At 37.9% G+C, this 18,398-nt stretch overlaps 1 protein-coding gene across 1 annotated transcript in view; it reads left to right on the plus strand.

The window, feature by feature from the left end:
* il1rapl2 (interleukin 1 receptor accessory protein-like 2) overlaps nt 1–18,398 on the plus strand; it is a 1,094,678-nt gene that overhangs the window by 860,041 nt on the left and 216,239 nt on the right. The window contains exon 6 of the mRNA XM_039766278.1: nt 2,710–2,784. Coding sequence (XP_039622212.1) covers nt 2,710–2,784 — 75 coding nt within the window. The remainder of the gene's footprint in view (nt 1–2,709; nt 2,785–18,398) is intronic.

An 18,398-nucleotide genomic window follows, 5' to 3' on the forward strand; every position in this document is an offset into this window, starting at 1 on the left:
GGTGCAACTTATATATTCTTTCTTGCCAGAGGGAGAGTGAGCTTCTTTATAAGTGTCCAGTATCTAAGCAGACATAAAGCTTCATCAGAGTGTCTGTTTTAGTTAGTGAAAGGCTCCTTGAAAGTTTCTGTTTTTGCAAATGAGATGAGCTCTTTACAAAAGTGCCACAAAACAAGTGAAAGCTTCATTTTTGTAATGAAACTGAAGCGAACACACACGTCTTGTTCAAATAAGCACACATCTGATTTTCTTTCTGGTAGCAAGTTAGACAGTTTCTCAAAGCCGATTATACAAACTCAAGGTTGAATGAAAAGCTGTTTGAAGCTGTAGACAGATTGTCTGTAGAAAATATTCTAAGATCCTGCTTCACGTTCTAACAATGTAAAATACTCTGAATCCTGCTTTACCATGTACCTTTCCCAGAATGCATTTCAATTCTGTTGAACCTGATAAGACTTTCAAGCATAGGCCCATCACCTGAAATCTGTAAGTTGAATCAGACTCTTCAACTGACAACAGCAAATGTAAAGCAGAGCTTGCTATGTCAATATCTGTAGCAGGAAACTGCTTAATTAGCCAAGATAGGTCAAACACTCATACCATTTGGTTTCTGGAGCAATATTACATGTTACATGGTGAAACTGAAGAGCACTCCAATGGCAGTTGGACTAAGAGTAAAGAACTTTGATTTGCTTTGGTATAAGGAACCATGGGTCCCCAGAGGTCTATTCTCTCTAGAAATTCTGCCAACTTGAGTGCTTGTTTCTCCTTTCCCCCTTTGTCAACTGTTTTCCTCTCCTCCATATGTCAAGTATGAAAATGAAAATTTCTATTGCCCTGGTTTTTTTATTTCATGGACAGATTTGTTTGCTGTTTAATGTGAGATTTTTAATGTACTACATTTACCATTATCATTCTGCACTGCCTATACTCAGAGTAGAATGCTATGCAAGAATACATTAAAATGAACTCAATGGAGTCCCCTCTTTTTCCCTATTGTCCTGTTCTTTTTGCTTTTATTCTACTTCTGCGTACACATTTATCGAAAGAATTTCCCTTTCCAGTCCTCCCACCAGTCCTTTAACACCTCCCTCCCTCTCCAGAGGGAATGTCAATTACCAGCGGTGCACATTTATCCAATCCAAGCTTTAGTCAACAATCTTCTGTTTCATCAGAAGTGCCATTTACCTTTACATATTAACAACAATTGTACCAATTATACTAAACTGGGTCAATTATCACTTTACATAATTAGGCATTCTAAATATTCTTCTTGGGAAATCAAATACTTGTACTGCCTGCTTAATAGGTACTGGTGTTAAAAAAATGCTACTCATCCTTTATATAAAACAACCACAGTATTCTGTGATTCTGTTGATCAGAAGATTTTTCAGAAAAGGTAAATGTTAAGAAGAGGGAAAAAGCTTGTGGCCGTTTAGAAACAAAGAGTGGATAACAGGAATGTGATGAGATGTTAGCTTGTAATAATGTATTGTATTACAGTTGAGAATATTTTATTTTGGAGCTTTAAAACAGCCATCCTTTTTTAGTGCGGTGTCGAGTAAATTCAGTCCTCCCCAATGACTCACTGTTTGCATGTCACTAGCCTGAAGCAGGCATTGTAGACTAGTGGTTTGGAAATTAGATTTTAAACCATAAAGCTGTCCTTTGAATCCTTCTTACCATGAGCAGACCATTTTACTAGTCTGTGCAATTGAAGTTTTTTTTTTAAAAAATAAAAAAGGTAATATTTCTTGCTTCTTCAAGTTGCCTTTGGAAAATGTATATCAAATAATAATAATTATATAAAAAACATCTGGCAGGGTTACGAGTGTAGAAATGTGGAAACAATTGCATTTGTGCTCTATGCTAGTTTCTTTAGTAAAAGGTACTATTTAACAAAATGTGTCATTACATTTTCAAACCTGTGTAATCATTTCATGGTTGTGGTGGGCCACAGCCCATCCAGGTATCACTGGGTATAAGGCAGGAGCCACCACACCACACTGTATTACTCACTCATGTATGCAGCCACACAAACAAAGTGTCATTCTTAAACTGTGAATTAGAATGACATGTTTTTCTAGAGGGTTGTGGAAGGAAAACTAAGGTAACCTGATCACACTCCTCACAAATCTAGTGAAACCATTCAAGCTACACTCAGAGAGTAAAAAGGTGTCAAATGTAGAGCTGGGATCCTGGAGCTGGGAGGCAGTATTGTGAACCACTATAATTTCTAAATGTGTTCTTTCCATCCTTAACTTTTTCAATTTCGTTCATCTATGTTTTTGTCCATTCATCCATAGGTCCAACCATTTTTTTCTGCATCAAAAGCAGAAACCTACCCTAGATGGAGTGCCAGACCTTTGCAAAGACCACGTGTGTTGCATATAATGCCTCAGTATGTTAAGAAATATTTGTGTACATCAAGAATCATTGTTTACAGGAGCAACAGATAAACAGTCAATAACTTATCTTACTATGAAAGTACACAAAATTATGTAATATTTTCTTTACATGTCTTGTTACTTCCAGTAAGTGTATAGAAATCAAGATTTGCAAGTATCTTTTCAGCCTCCCTGCTGCTCTCTTTTTATTGATCTCAGACACAGGAGCAGAGCATCAAATCCTGTCTCGCCATTGCTCAGCTAAGCCCCGAGTTCACCATTGAAATTCACTTCTTTCTGTATGTGTGTGTGTGTTTTCCAGCTCTGCTCACAGAGAAGCCTCCGAAACTACTCTTCCCTACGGAAAACCAGCCAAGTGTTATAGATGTCCAGCTGGGTAAGTGTCCTCCTGGGAATAATACATCCTTAACTTTCCTTCCGCTAACAGATGGGTGAAATTACATGTAGCAAGAAAGGTTCATTGCTGCTGTTATTATGTGCAAATCAATTTTCTTCTGCTCATTTATCATACTGGAGTTTACCGCATGACTAGTTTGGGTAAAATTAGTTTGTGTTAGGGGGGAGGCTTGATGCCTTTCGCTATTGTGAATGTTTATCTTACAAAAAAAAAAAAAAAAAGAAAGGAAAATGCTGCAACTGCTCTTTGGTGGTTTTCCACTAATAACTACTTGGAAGGCATTCTGAATTGTGTTATAGATCCTGCTTCTCAAGGCCTTTAGAAAGAAAGTTATATTGTATCTGAAATATGGTAACTACAATGACACATCTCAAGGCCTTCGCTTTGCTGTTTATTACACACAGAAACTTAGTGGGCATCTTTGGCCCTAGCTGCAGCTGCCAGCCCTCACTTGGTACTAAAATGTTTTGACAGCATTTACTGCATTAAGGTAATATACAAAAATTATGGGTGCAAGACTGCTGCTTTTTATGTTCATTAGATAACAAAATTAAAATGATCAACAATCAGACGTGCTATTTGTTTAAATTGCATTATGGCAGAGTTCAGAATAAAAAATGCAACATAAAAAAAAGGTGAGGAAGTGATAGTGATTGGGTCCGTCCAGTCTGGGAAGCTGTTTTGAGTGGAGAAGGGTCCTGGCCGCCACTAACCTCTGGCCTTACGGAGGGAATTCAAAAGGAATCTTTGGACAGGCGTTCTGGCATTGTTACAGTATGTAGTTCATCTTTCAAAGTTTAAAATGCAAGCTCAATGGTTCACAGCAATAATGTTCAATCAATTATTTTAGCATCTCTATGTGAATAATAGATCACCAAGTGAACAAGTACATGCACATTAACATTATTTTTTCCTTGGGTGGATAACTAAGAAGTTGTCAAGTACAGCTCATTGTAAATATTTTAAATTTCCATTAAAATACAGTAAGTGATCAGTGAAGCAGTTAATTATGCAGCTCTAGACAACCAAGGCACTTTTCTTAAAAAAGGAAAGAAAGATCCAATCAGTATGTTAAATTATTTGAAATTATTTTCCTGGTGTGTCAAAGCTAATGGTGGAAAATACAGGCCGGGATGATGATTAATTCAATTATTCCTGTTCAGTAATATTCTTCATGATTGCTTTGTAAAGTGCTCTGTGGTAGTGATTTATAGGCACTATATATATACTGTAAAGAAGTGGATGGAACTTAAGGTCAGAAACATGAAAATAATAATGAAACATTTATATACCACATTATCTTAATTCAGCACTGAGTGCTTTATAAACATGACAAAACTATTTGCCTTTTTTTTCAAATATGATTTTACCAAAAAGCTTATCCTGTAAAGTTATTATAAACAAATAATTGAAATGTCCGTGACGGCATTCTGTTATATAAGATAACTCAATTCATCTGTCCATCCTCCATTTCATGTTGTGTCTCACTTTTTGTCAGTCTTAGATCAGAGGGGCAGAAGGGTTAGTGTGTCTCCATGGTGGATGTGTGAAGCTGTCTCTGGGCAGCTGTGTTGTATTCTGTGTAAGCATGTTTTATATTTCTGCTCCTTGTATGTATTTAGCTCATGCTCTTATTCATAATTTCAGTTTGTCAAAGAAAAAAAAAACTATATCAATGTAAATACAAGGGTAAATCAAAAAGTCAATTTGAAAATTACACCATAACTGCAACAGTTAGAAGCTGACGCAACAAAAAACACATTCACAGTGGTTTATGGGTAGTTCAAACATGCACAGTGCAGCACTCTGCCATTAGTTCAGTTGAAGCCAAGGTGAGATGAACATGAACACTCTGCTGTGGGATTGCTGCCTGATTGTTGAATAATGCACCATAGTGAGATTTCTTTAGGCAGAGGTAGTGAAACCTTCTCAGATTCATTGGAGGATGTTGGCTTATGCAGATCGGTAAGCTGTTTGGGTAGCCATCTTGCGCAAACTTTAAGGACCCCAAGTCATCACGCACTATGGCATGTGCAGCTCCATAGCTGATATCCAAATATGCAGCAACAGCGGGCAATGTAATTAGTCTACCTTCTCTGAAGAAGGCATTCATCATGTTGATGAGGGTTTGTGTGCACAATGTTGATGGTCAACCAGATCTAGCTTGGTTGGTTACACTTGTTCTTCCCACTTTAAACCCATTCATAAACTTTTCGTTGAGTCATGCTGTTTTCACTTTTACTGTTGCCCCCGCCAAGCACGAGCAGGCCCTACACACGATGGAAATACGAATGCTGAGGTGGTGCTTAGGCCTCACGTGCTGGGACCAAGTCATGAATGAAGACGTCAGAAAGCATCGCACTAATCACGGAGAAAATGCGCGAGGCACGGCTACGGTGGTATGGACACGTCGTGCGCGCATACGACAACTCGGTAGCAAAAATGGCTATGAGGCTTGATCCTGGTGGTCAGCACCCACGTGGCAGGCCGAAGAAGAGGTGAATGGACAGAATAAAGGAAGACATGAAGACCATTAATGCCGCCCCAGAAGATGCCCTCGATCGTGCCAAATGGCGACGGATTTGCAGAAAAGCGGACCCTGCCAAGCGGGATAAACGCTAGGATGAAGAAGAAGATGCTGTTTTCACTTCCATACTGAGCAAACAACCTTCAATGAATTTCAGCAGGTTTTACTCCCTCTATCCAAAGAAGTTTCACTATGGTGCGTTGTTCAACAATGGTGCAATCCCAAAGTAGTGGGTCCATGTCATTTGGCCTTGTTTTCAACTAGACTAATGGCACAGCGCTGTGCTGTGTGCATTCAAACTACCCATAACCCATCATGAATGTGGTGTATTGCGCTAGCTTCTATCCATTGGAGTTTTTCAAATTGTCTTTACTTTTTGATTTACCATGCTATGTATATTGTGTATGATGTATTAAATATGTACATATTTAATATATATACATTAGAGATATACAGTGTATAAAGTATATGTAGTGTTACAATGAAAATGAAGAAACATTATACAAAAGGAGGGTTTGAAGTACTAGCTGATTAGTGTGTTTAATAGCAGGGTAAAGATGGGTCATAATAAAGAGCTCTCAAAACTGCTAAAAAACAAGTCGTGCTGAGGATTGCTGAGAGCTCTTAGATGTCTCGGTCACTAAGTCCAAACTAAATTTGTTGTTGATTATATATCTGCCTCATGAAAGGGGTGGGGCTTCAGGGTGGTTGTGGAAGTGGTGGGAAGTGCTGAGCGAGCCTCAAAACTGTGGGCAACAAAGGAGAAGAGGTGAGTGACAGTGCCCAGTCTCTACCGGAGGTTTTATTGCAGCCATTCTGGGAGACTTTAAGTTATTCCCAAAACACTTGAGTAACAATAGTGTATAATGTGCAAGTATGTATAAGTTTGTACTGTAAGTAAATGGGCCATAGTCTAAACCCAAGCAATGCTCCCCAGCCAGAAGAAGGCGTAAAACGTCATATTCTATAAGACAGAACTGAAACTCAAATTGAGTGTGAGATCCATGGTGACCAGTCTGTGAAACAGAATAATTCCCAATTACCACAGTGTGCCTAAGATCAGCAAAAGAGGCTTCGGGAATTAAGGTTTAGGGGACTGACACTAGGGGACAGTTGTGCCATCTATGATCAATGTGTTAGTGCTTGTAAGTGCTTGAGGTGAACCCCCCCACTCCCAATGTAATCCTTTACACTCCTTGGACATCCTTGGCAATCAAAATTGTGTGGCTCATTGAAAAATCACTCGCTGCTTATTAAGTGGTTTGTGTGAAAATATTTTAAAAGCTGGGAGACCACCCATCACAGGCAGGGCAGGAATGTGACTGTGTGTGAAGCTAGGGACTAGAAGCTCGAGTGATAGTAGTCTGTCTGGTGAGGAAGAGGAATGCATCCTTTGACAACCCTGGGGAGTATTCAAGAAAGATGGCAGAGACTTTCTTATAGGAAAAGAATAAATGGGAGCCCACACATTCTTTAATGCTTGCTTTGCTCTCAGGGAAGTGTGACTATAATTAATGATACTGTGTTGCCAATAGTGTTCATGTTGCAGGGGAACAGTGTGAAGCAAACCACATCTTCTTCCCAATTTGAATTTGATTTTTTTAAAGGCATTTTCTGTGGCCCATAAAGCTGGGAAAGTAAAGTAATCAGTCCCTGAAGGCTTTTACAGTATGGTGTTACTGTTTGTTGTTCAGTAATCAAGCCTTCCATCTTGAGCTCACTTAAGTGCATGCAAATACAAATTCAAGAAAAAATGTGATGCTAGTTAGTTGTACGTGGCTTTTATTTGCAGATTGAATATTCATGTATGATTTGATTGGTTTAAGATATGCATATCTGCACTGATATCATTCGTAATAGCTATTATATGTGTATTCCATAGTACCATATTCAAATTTCAGTGTTTAGCCAACTCCCAGAGCACTAACAGGTCCACCTGATCACATGGAGTATTTTACACACTTTCTGGGAGGTATCATGGATGCTACTCTGATAGATGGTAAGGGCAAGTAACCAGAGATCAGATCTGGGTGTCTGGCCTTTTAAATTAAGGTCTACAGTCAGGGCTGAAGTGAAACCAGGAAAATATCAGAAAACAATGCGACCCGTTGGTCTTTTAGGCTTTTATATGTAAAAAGGTGGACTCCAGATGGAATTTAGAATGGCTGCCCCCTACCATGGCTCCTTTAGCTCTGAAACAAAAGGCAGAAGACACAAGGTTAGCCAGACAGTGGAGATGCAAGCACTTCAGAGTTAAGAAAACCAGGAAGATGATGGGCAAGCAGACCACAGGCCTCATGTTTCAAAAAAGGTTAATTCTCCATTCTGTTGGTCGTTGTTGAGATGTTTCTGTGCCTTGTTTGAATTGAAGTCCATCTGTGGTTAATTCATTTGACTAGACATGATTAGGAAAGGCACATCCCTGTCTGTACAGTATAACATCCTACAGTTAAGCAAAAACCAAGTTATGAGATCAAAGGAATTGCATGCAGAGCTTAGAAATAGGATTGTGTTGAGGCACAGATCTGGGGAAGCTACTAATATTCTTGCAGCTTTGTTTCCTAAGAGCACAGTTGCCTTCATAATTGTTAAATGGAAGAAACCTGGAACAATCACGCCTCTCACTAGAGCAGGTCACCAAACCAAACTGAGCAATCATGAAAGAAAACCCATGGTAAAAGAAGTGAGTATGAATCCGATGGTCACTTTGGTTGGGCTGCTGAGAACCTGTGTGAAGATCAGAAAAATATGCAGATGAAAGACCTGAAAATAGTCATCCACTAATGGCCTTCATTCAACCTAACACCAGTTTGAGAGGATCTTTAGAAAAGAATGGTAGAAAATCCACAAACCTCGATATGTGAAGCTTGTTTTGTCATACCAAAGAAGACTACAGGCCATAATCACTGCAAAAGGTATATCAACAAAGTACTGAGTAGAGGGTATGAATTCTTGCATCAATTTGATATATATTTTTTTTTTTGTTTAAAATAAATTAGCAAAAATTTCTAAAGTCATGTTATTATTTTGTAATTCAGGGGTATTAAGAGTTGCTTGGTGTGGGAAAAAATAATTTAAATGATTTCAGCATATGGCAACAACATAACAAAATGTCAAAAATGTGAAGTGGCCCGAACACTTTCTCAGTTCATTGTGTACAATTTATATTGTGTGTGTGTGTATATATATATATATATATATATATATATATATATATATATGTACAGTATATATATAATATCATGACTGGTGAACAGATTGGGAGGTAGCCATGAAACATGTTTAATTTGCAGGTATCTAACAACAGAAAAGTTGATCAATATTCGAGCTTCATAACACAAATCTTAAACTACTACAACACAAAGGTAAACAGGTACTTGTCAGTGGGAACTCTGTCACTCTTTTTCCATTAGTGGGGGTTCCATTATGGGCTGCCATATTTTGGGGGCCGCTTGTTTTTTTTTTTTTTTAGTATCCCGACTAGCAGGGGTGGGGCCATCTTGGCACATTAGGTGCTTTCTTGGGACTGCCTCTCAGTACTGCAGGTGAAAACGAAGACAATGTTAGCAACATCGCCTATACACACACACACACAATGGATTCAGAAAGTATTCTTTAAATACTTTAAAGCCACTTTAAATTCACAAAGTATATCGTGGACATACCTATAAATGTGATGACTGTCTGTATTTTCCTTGATAAAGCAGTGTTTAAACTATCCAGCAGTTCAAGGCCTATATTTCTTCCAGCTTTCTTTGCTCCTTCTTATAGTCCTGCTAATGATAAAGAAAATGCTTGTTTTCTCAGAGGAGAGGGGTGACTATGAAGTGGGTCAAGACATTCAGCCTCCCGGCAAGGAATCGTACCTTCTCATTTATTTTGTGGGCCGTCAGAGTGGCTGATTATTTTCATTGGAACTGAGCAGCTGGTGCTAAAATAGACTAACTTTATTTATTTTAGTTTATTGCTTCTCATTGGATGCACTTGGGATCTCGGGCAGTACATGGTGCTTAAATCTCCCTTTTCTGCCAGTGAACTTGACAATAGCAGAACAGTTCAGGAGAATGCATATTCAAACTGTCTTCTCCGGGTAAATTATAGATCATTGTTGCACATGCATCAGGACAGAGGCGATAGAAAGACAGATTAGGAAATAATGCTGTGGAGCCCCTATAGAGCTGGAAAATATCTTTACTTGAGGCATTTTTTATTTAAATACCATGTTTATATAACAGCTGGCATTTAAATAACATTTTGGAGCATGCGGCTTTACTTCTCTTGACAACGCATTTTTTACTTACTGTGTATTATTTTCTTGCCACAGACTTAACCCAGAGTTCAATGAATGTGCTTATTTCTTTTTTTCAAAATTCAACTTTTCTCTCTAAGAATCATTATTTCTGATCTCTGATCTTAACTTGTATAAAAGTGGAATAACTAAAATATTCTTTGTAAGCTATCAGGTGATAGAATTAATGTAAAATATACTGTATTTGGTAACCCAAGAAGACAGAATGCAGGCATACATACATGACTTAAAACATCATCAGATTTTCACTCAAGTCCTAAAAGTAGATAAAAAGAAACCAGTTAAACAAATGAGACAAAAATATTATACTTGGTCATTTATTTATTAAGGAAAATGATCGAATATTACATATTTGTGAGTGACAAAAGTATGTGAACCTCTAGGATTAGCAGTTAGGTTGAAGGTGAAATTAGAGTCAGGTGTTTTCAATCAATGGGATGAAAACCAGGTGTGAGTGGGCACCCTGTGTTATTTAAAGAACAGGAATCTATCAAAGTCTGCTCTTCACAACACATGTTTGTGGAAGTGTATCATGGCACAAACAAAGGAGATTTCTGAGGACATCAGAAAAACAGTTGTTGATGCTCTTTAGGCTGGAAAAGGTTACATAACCATCTCTAAAGAGTTTGGACTCCACCAATCCACAGTCAGACAGCTTGTGTACAAATGGAGGAAATTCAAGACCATTGTTACCCTCCCCAGGAGTGGTCGACCAACAAAGATCACTCCAAGAGCAAGGCGTGTAGTAGTCGGTGAGGTCACAAAGGACCCCATGGTAACTTATGAGCAACTGAAGGCCTCTCTCACATTGGCTAATGTTCATGTTTACGAGTCAACCATCAGGAGAACACTGAACAACAATGGTGTGCATGGCAGGGTTGCAAGGAGAAAGCCACTGCTCTCCAAAAAAAACACTGCTACTCATTTGCAGTTTGCTAAAGATCACGTGGACAAACCAGAAGGCTATTGGAAGAATTTTTTAAACAAGTGTAATACACAAATTCCTGCAATAACTTAAGAAAATGGACACCAAACTGTCCTAGCTATAGTCTTAACTCTATTTGTTTACTAGGATTCTGGGTTATCAGTGTTGAGAAGAAGTCCACAGCAGTTTGTCAGATTCATGTTTATGTTTTTTGAATATCACAAGCAGTTTTGATCTTCATATCTCAAGGGCATAATAATGTAAAAGAAAACAGAGATGAAGTGCTGTGTTCTGTGTACAGTATTCTAGACCCACAGAGCATTATTTACAGGAAAAGCAGTTGAATCATTTCAGCTTTAAAAGAGTAAAGAGAATCCCAACAGAATTAATGGGGGGATATCATTCTTAGTGGTCAAGAAGACAGTTGTGAATATCTGTGATGCATTGAAAGTCAATGGTTCATTTTTACCCTTGTTGACATAAACAGAATTGCATATCTTATCTTAAATGATTTACGGAAACGAGAATTTGATTAGAACTATTCAGCCAAGAATATATTTCTAAATCCCACTTATCTAACATGTAAAACTCTATATAATCAAACTTAGAAGTTCCCCATATAAAAGTATAATTTTCTTTTACTTAGGATTTTATGTGTGAAGAAATGATGTATATCATTTATGAAGAATTAAACCTTAACCTCATGTTCTGTTTGATAAAACTAATTTTAAATTAACATTAGTAATTATAGTGCTATAGTAATTTTCTTTTGTAATTTTGAGCATTATCATGTCTACTCTTAAACTCTGTTTGCATAAACCAACAAGGTTCAGCTCCTTATTAGTGTCAGTCTAGTAGTTCACCTCTGGATTTTCTTGGGCCGTAATGGGTCATTTTTGTAAAATGGAGACAAACCTGCAATAGATGAATGCTATGTAAGTATATACCTTGAGAATAACCTCTTTTGACCTGTCTGCAACACTTCATTCTCTATATATTAACATCCTATTAGCTTTTCTTTTCACTTCTTTATACTCTTGTGGAAGTTAATGAGTGAACTATTACTCTGGATTCTTTTGTAATATGTAATGTGCAATTTCAAGTTTCATTTCCTCCCTATTGTGAATCCTTAACTAATTTTTCTAAATGTAAAACCTTTATTTGCTATACGAAAAGCCTAAATTTGAGATTTATCCTGGTCTATCTGTTGCTTTTTTGCTGACATTATGGTATCTACTGTTATTTATTTACACTAACACTTTAGTTTAGATACTGCAAGCGTGCATCTATTATTTGTTTACTATTATGTAAAAGACCCTAACAAACACTTCTTTGGGTCTTCATAACACCTACATAGCATCAGTAAAGTGTTCATTCATCTCTGCAATGTAACCCACTAACAACACTTCACTTTGGAGTGGTCTGAGGTGGCTCAAATGTTTAATATAAGACCTGTGAATCCTTCATATGAATAAGTAATTTTACCATCATGTCAATATGCCGCACTGCACAGACTTGAATAACCTGTATACTGATGTTTCGTAAGTGTTTTGAAGACAAACAGAAACCTTTGTTAAGGTCTTGTTACATAATAGTAAGTGAGTAATACCGGTAGATGCATTTTGCTGTATCTAAACTAAAGTGTTACCATATTTTCTTAAAGTAACAGCTGATATCACTACTGTAATGGTTCACTGTGACAAACGTCTATTAAATACTAGAGAGCTTATACTGATAAAAACTGAAATGATTTGCATAACACTGTTATGTAAATGCATTACATCATTTTGCACCAATAAAAATAAAGAGAACAAAATAGTCGATCTAACATCAAGTTATAAAACTACTTATATGGATAATACAGTTAATAAAAAAATTTTAATAATAAAAATAAAAAAAACTCATCATATGTTCTCATCAGCTCCATTTTGGGGTATCTATCTATCTATCTATCTATCTATCTATCTATCTATCTATTATATACTATAGTGCATTTCATATCTATCTATCTATCTATCTATCTATCTATCTATCTATCTATCTATCTATCTATCTATCTATCTATCTATCTATCTATCATTAAGTTGAGCATCTGTTACACAAAAGGTTATGCATCCCTGGCCCTTGAATCTACCTCTTTGTTTTATGCTGTGACATGAACTGGATGTCTGGCCAACAATACTACTGAAATTAGGTTGTGACTCCTTCTCATGACCAGCAGAGTACACAGCCGTGTAATTTGAATGATAGGAAATGCATGGCCACGCACACGCATTACCTGACACAGATAAAATGGCCATGCAATCATGCCACATGGCTGGCATGAAAACAGTGCAGAGGCACGGACAAATGGTATGTATGTGGCATTGTTGACAGGAATCATAAAAAACTCTGTGAAGCACAGATCATGACTCACATGGTACCTTCAGGTCACAGAATGCAGACACAACAAACACTGACAGCTTCCTCTGTAAGCTTACACTCAATCACAATATTACAGTATGTCACAAATTTACAACTCAAACACATTATCAACAGTTCCTTATTTTTTTACATCTGTAGGAACCTCTATTGATTATCCATGGGAACATGGGACACACGTGTTCAGATGAGTTGAAGACAAAACAAGAAACACCACAGACAGACATCATACAGGTTAAATGACATCATGTACATTCTATACATGTTTAGATGAAGCACTTAAGCACTTTTGTGGCCTGAAAATACAGACATTTCTCCTGATTTGCTTAGGAATGTGCAAAGTTTTATTAATGCAAACAGCATTTATGCCCAGGCCTTCAGAAATAGAAGGCAGGTTGAACAAGAAGAAAATCTACAACCGCAAACAGGCTGAAAAAGTCAAAAGTACTTCCACATTGCTTTTACACAACAGCAACACAATTATAATGCAGAACACTTTCTGCATTTGATAACCACTATAATTACTAAAAGACTTCCACATTAAGTGCAAGGCACCACTATTTACAACACATGTGCAGCATCAACAGCTCCATATCCTTTTTATCTATAAAAAAGCCAGTGTTGCTAATTCCCAGGACATGGTACCTAGATCTCTACACTTCATAAACAAGTTTATCAATATATTGGCTGACTACATCCATACAAAAAACAAACTCCACTCATTCCCAATCTTTACGTTATACAGTATGTCTTAATAAAGTGCTTATACAGATAATTCTGAGTCCTAAAAATAAAGACATCTCTCCTTGTTTGCTTTGAAAATGACAATGTTTCATTGACGCTAACAATCTTTGCGCCTGGGTGTTTAATAACATGAAACAAGTTGAAGAAGAAGAAAAGAAATAAAAATGTACTTTCAATGAAGAAATAAAAATGTACTTTCAATCAGATTTCACACAAGACTACTAATGTTATATTGTTCCTGCATCAAATGCTGTTGCTGCCATGTTCACTACAAAGAGCAAAAACCATTACAAAAAATGTAACCATTAAATCCAAAGAAGACAAACCCTGACACCTATTTTAAGCCCTCATGTCAATTCAATTAAGGGCCAGAGGTCCACATGTTCCACTAGTTATATCTTATATATAAATGTCTACGTGTGGAAGTGTGTGTGTCTGTTTGTCTGGCCCGGAAGTGCGAGGCTACTACAGCATGAAGCTCAGAGAGCTGGCAAGGCAGCCCCAAGTTAACAAGTTGGAAGAAAAAAGCGACTCTGTTGCCAAAGTAAAACTGCTGAGAAAAGAGAGAAACTCTTATGCAAGCGAGACGAGCACATCGGCAAAACGGTATTCCTGGTACTTTTCCTCCTGTCACTAATACACAAGCAAGATGAGCACATTGGCAAAATGAAACCTAGGACAGAGACGCCCAGAGTAGTTCTTTTCAATTACCTGACATCCCTACATTTCAAATTTTTTACAGCACAGACTTACACAGCTAGTATATTTATTTATGTGGCCAAGTATGCAAAATGACTTATAATATTTGAGGTTCAATTGGTTACATTTCTTTTGTCTTTCCAGTAAAGTGACTTGACCAGGGTCATGCAGGGTAAGTGGTGAGATGAGAACCCACCATCTCATGGCTTGAAGTCCAAAGCATTAACCACTGGATCACACTGCCTGCCAGTAATTTATTATATAAAGATATAGAAAATTTCCCACACACCACCAATCCACCTGGTCTAGTTTATTGTCATTTGCGAACATAGCTAGTTTGTTACTTATATTTTTCATTCTTGATGATATACATATATTAAAAGCATTAGCAACCCCAGCACTGAACGTTGATGGACACTTGTAAAAAGTTACTCTTGCCACAACCCATTTCGTTCTCACGTTTCTACACCATTTTACATTCCACGTTTGTTATGTGAAGCTCCCACATACCTTATGGTGCTCTGCTGTATTACAGGGATATTTAAAGTGGGAGATAACACCTGGCACTAGAAGGTCACTCCCATTCATTCGATGTGAGAATGTACATAAGGCATATCCAGGCCTTGAGCAGGAGTAGCAGCTCATATTAAATCCATATTACATATTACGCCTTGGGCCTGAAACACCAGAGCAGTGGATTATAGTGCTGAGTGGCTCCTATTTTCTATACATTTAAATCTTTTTTGCTGATCTGTGTTTCTAGCCCCACATTCCATTTACTTGGAGTACATTTCAGAAAAATATAGCTGCTCCTAGCATAACAGGTTGCTACTGTCAATATGCTAATGTCTTCAGAATTTATATTTATAACTGAGCCACAACCTCTGCCCTGCTATACTGTATATTCTTTCTTTTTTCAGTAAAATGTGGTAAAGGTCAAACACATTAAAAATGGTGAATAATGAATAGCTTTTAAAGGTAGAGTAGCTGTGACTAAGTAAAATTAGAAAACACACGAGCAGTCTTCAGTTGCCATGCCAGGTACCTCTCTGCTGTGTTGTGACTTCCAACCCTTTCCTCAAAAGTGAAGCCCTTGCATATTTTGCAGTGCATTGTAATCACACTCTTTTATGCACTTGCTGTGTATTCTGCTCTGTTTTACATATTGCGCTTTAAAATTTTCTTTATAACGAATCATTTTGACTTTAGCAGTAAAATACTGTACATTTTTTAAGCACTTACATCAGCCCTGATGCACATTCTGATGTATATTACCTTCTATTTAAAAAGATAAATATATCAAATCAGGTTATCTAAGACACACTACCTATTCTAGCACCAGTGGTGTTATAGGGCTGATAAAAGTCTGGCAGTCTTTGTACATTTGTGGCACAAATTTCTGAACTTCAACAACCTAATAGGTGTGAAAGAAAAAAATTAACTGCTTGCAAGCTACTTAGGGTTAAATGCTGACAAAGCTGTTTTGCTATTACGGCAGGTTATTCATACAGGCGTCTGTTATAAGACAGGGTGCAGTAAGCTGACCGAAGACAACCAACTTCCAGTTTCTTAGGAACATGTCTATTTGACAGAAGAAAGCTGACCTTTCCTTCTTTAGGGTCTATCTGACAAGTAAAAAAAAAATAAGAACAGATGGCCCATTAGTATAATAAAATAAAATGCTTAAATAAACCATATTATGCTTTTTGATTAAGTAAGGGGAAGGGGGAGGAAGAAGAAATTATAAAAAGCCAATCGAAAATTGTAACTTGGCTCTTCTGCCTTGCAACGTAGAATCCAGGTTCTCATCTGTGACTGAATAAAAACTCTAATTGATTGAACTTGTTCTGTCTTCCTCAGGGGTTTTCTTCCACATAGGAAAATTCTGAATAACCTCAATTGTCTCTGAACCAGTCATATACCATACAATATTAATGGCGGTGACAGTCGTGCACTGTTAACAAGTACACAGCAATTCAAGTTTGGCACACTGTCACAACAGTTAGTGTTTCAGTTTCCCGGTTCTGTTATATTGAGTTCTCTAGTGTAGTGGCAACAAGTAAAGCAGTCGGACCTTGTTGCTTTCCCCAAAGCTTGAGACATACAGGAGGTGAAAGACGTAAAAAGGCTGCTAATAGGTGACTTGAGGACACACTGTACCTAAGGGCTTTGATGAAGAGGGAGTTGACAATGCAACCCTTGGAATGACAGATGACAAGTGGGAAAGAAGGAGTGGCACCAAGCTGAGGGAACGATAATGGGATGACCTACAGACGTATTTATTCTATTCTGACCATGTATTTTAACCAGTGATCTATACTAATAAAAGGCAAAGCCCTCACTCACTCACTCACTCACTCACTCACTCACTCACTCACTCACTCACTGACTCATCACTAATTCTCCAACTTCCCGTGTAGGTAGACGGCTGAAATTTGGCAGGCTCATTCCTTACAGCTTACTTACAAAAGTTGGGCAGGTTTCATTTCGAAATTCTACGCCTAATGGTCATAACTGGAAGGTATTTTTCTCCATTAACTGTAATGGAGTTGAGCTGCAATGACGTGGGGGGGCGGAGTTTCGTGTGACATCATCACGCCTCCCACGTAATCACGTGAACTGACTGTCAACGCAGTACGTAGAAAACCAGGAAGACCTCCAAAAAGCGCTTAAGAAAACATGCATTATATAATTGAGAAGGCAGCGAAACAATAAGAAGCAAGCGAGTGACATATACTACCATATTCATGAGTGCTGCTACCTCGGAAAGAAAGCACGGTGTAAACCTAAACTTTAAATTAAGTTCATAGACAGGCTACCGCTGGCGTTTCACATGCCCACAGGTAATGCGGGATACAAGTTTAATGAGAGGACGCAGGATATAAACGAGAGTTTTGATCACTTTGTAACTAAGTTAAAATTGTAGGTGAAGGGGTGTGCTTATGCAAATTCCGAAAGACTGTGTTTGTGGGGGATTGACAGTTAAGGCGGGTGGGGAGTCACGTCATCATCTCCCCCCATTCATCCCATTTCACTCTGAGCTGAGCTCTGCAGCTAACGCCGTCTTCCGAAGCAACTTCGTCAGACTGCCACCAAATACTCACAGAAAAATCCACAAGTTAATACACACGCTCTCTCTAGAGTTTCTCCACACTGAATCCTCCAGGCACTACTTACAAAAGGTTACATTGACAATCGTGTTACGTTATTTTTAAAATCTTTCCTTTTCTTAGCACAAGCACAGCTGAGAAGCTTCGATGCATGTGCTCCATAACGCGTTAAAAATAATGCATTTAATTACACTTTACATTACAAGCAAAGGGGAGCTTTTGTCAATGCATGATTTCCTGGTACACCGATTACTTTGATCAGCGCATCCCGATTCATTTTACCCTCGCACCACCTTAGTTTGAGAAGAAGTATGAAAAAATATGAGGTTAACACAGAAAAACAGATCACCAATTCAAGCTTTATGAATAATCGGTTCGCCATCAATAATTGTTTTGGTAAAGCCATCCTCCTTCCATTTTATAATTTTTCCGCCACTAGCCATGATTAAATGAACGGTAAATAAAGTAAGAGCAAAGCGAGCGTGACTTATTTAGGCAGGCATATATATGACAGCAACACTCATGACAATGTCAATCATGTTACGTTATTATTAAAATGTTTCCTTTTCTTTTCTTTAACACACTACTTCTCCGCTTCGAGGTGCGGGTATTTTGCTATATATATAATATATGAATTACCTCCAAAGAGCGCTGAGACTTTTGATATCATGAACGTGTGTACAAAAGGGGTCTCCTGCCCAGCAAAAGTCGAGCAGCCAGCGTGCGTGCATAGCTGTGCCGGCCTTTGAGACGCTGACTGCGCTTCTGCTTTAAGTCAAAGTGAGCACTTTTAATTTTTTCATCCTCCCCCTGCGCTATAGCCCAGACAAGTGCAAACACGGACCCCTTTTCTACACC

This window comes from Polypterus senegalus, chromosome 10 (assembly GCF_016835505.1).
Source record: "Polypterus senegalus isolate Bchr_013 chromosome 10, ASM1683550v1, whole genome shotgun sequence".
NCBI classification, from domain to species: domain Eukaryota; kingdom Metazoa; phylum Chordata; class Cladistia; order Polypteriformes; family Polypteridae; genus Polypterus; species Polypterus senegalus.